Source organism: Otolemur garnettii, unplaced genomic scaffold, assembly GCF_000181295.1.
Source record: "Otolemur garnettii isolate 467f Iridium unplaced genomic scaffold, OtoGar3 scaffold00047, whole genome shotgun sequence".
Lineage (NCBI taxonomy): Eukaryota > Metazoa > Chordata > Mammalia > Primates > Galagidae > Otolemur > Otolemur garnettii.
The window spans coordinates 10698797-10699905 of NW_003852442.1; the positions used below are offsets into that span (position 1 = coordinate 10698797).

Genomic DNA, 1109 nt, shown 5'->3' on the forward strand with positions numbered 1-1109 from the left:
CCAGCCCCATATGCCAGAGGTGGTGGATTCAAACCCAGCCTCTGACAAAAAAAAAATAATGCAAAAAAAAGAAAAAACAGAGAAGCCCCCAAATTCTGGAAGAATACCAAAGACAGGATACATTCTAAAATAGAAATGGGAAATTATGAATAAATTTAGTCATTCCAAACCCTGCAATCACTTCCTATAATATTCAAAATAAAACCCAAACTATGAGGCCCTATGTAACCTGGTCCTTGATTGTCTCTCTGACCGCCATCCTGTCTTGTACTTTACCCACTTCACTGGCCTTCCTGCTGCTCTCAGTGCAGGCCATGCTTGCTTCCACCTGGGACTATATTCTTCCCTAAGATCTGTGCATGGCTAGATAATCACTTCACTGAGGCCTCTGCTCAAATGTTACCTCCTCTGACTACTTAAAACACTTGGACAGTTGCCCCAGATCCCACTGTACCATGCCATCTCTGTTTTCCCTCATACTGATTTAGGTTTAGTCACAGTGCATTTAGTATCATGCTGACTGAGAAAAGCTACTTACCGTTGTCAAAACACGCATAATTGTGTCTATATGCCACCGTTTGGAAGGTGCATACCTGAGAAAAAAAGAGCACAGGGTGAAAAAATTGGAACCTGTCAAGTATACTATATTCAGTGACTTTCAAAAATCCTGTCCTGAAGTCTTTTCTAGGTTCTCTGAATAAGCAAGTACATTTGGAGACATTTCAGCTTCAAACCTAGCAGCAAATGCCATTTCTAAGAGTGATAAAATGGTATATAGTCAAACTCAGATGTTTCCCATTATATCATAACAGAGTTGCTGAGCTGAGAAACAGAACTTCAGTTTCACAGAAAACAAATCATACAGTTAGAGCGCAAAAGAAAGAAGAAAAGGGACCATTCTCAGATCCAGGTAACACTAAGACTACAGATTGATTTCCTCAAATTTATATTTATTTGTTTATTTACTTATTTATTTTTGAGACACAGTAGAGTGCCATAGCCTCATAGCTCTCACAACCACCTCAAACTCTTGGGCTCAAGAGATCCTTTTGCCTCAGACTCCCAAATAGCTGGGACTACAGGCGCCCACCACAATGCCCAGCTGGTTT

General features: G+C 40.5%; 1 protein-coding gene across 2 annotated transcripts in view; it reads right to left on the reverse strand.

The window, feature by feature from the left end:
* AP1G1 (adaptor related protein complex 1 gamma 1 subunit) overlaps window positions 1-1109 on the reverse strand; it is a 101047-nt gene that overhangs the window by 26619 nt on the left and 73319 nt on the right. For both annotated transcript variants that reach the window (XM_003791384.3, XM_023514109.1), the window contains one exon: window positions 539-593. In XM_003791384.3, the coding sequence (XP_003791432.1) occupies window positions 539-593 (55 nt within the window). The remainder of the gene's footprint in view (window positions 1-538; window positions 594-1109) is intronic.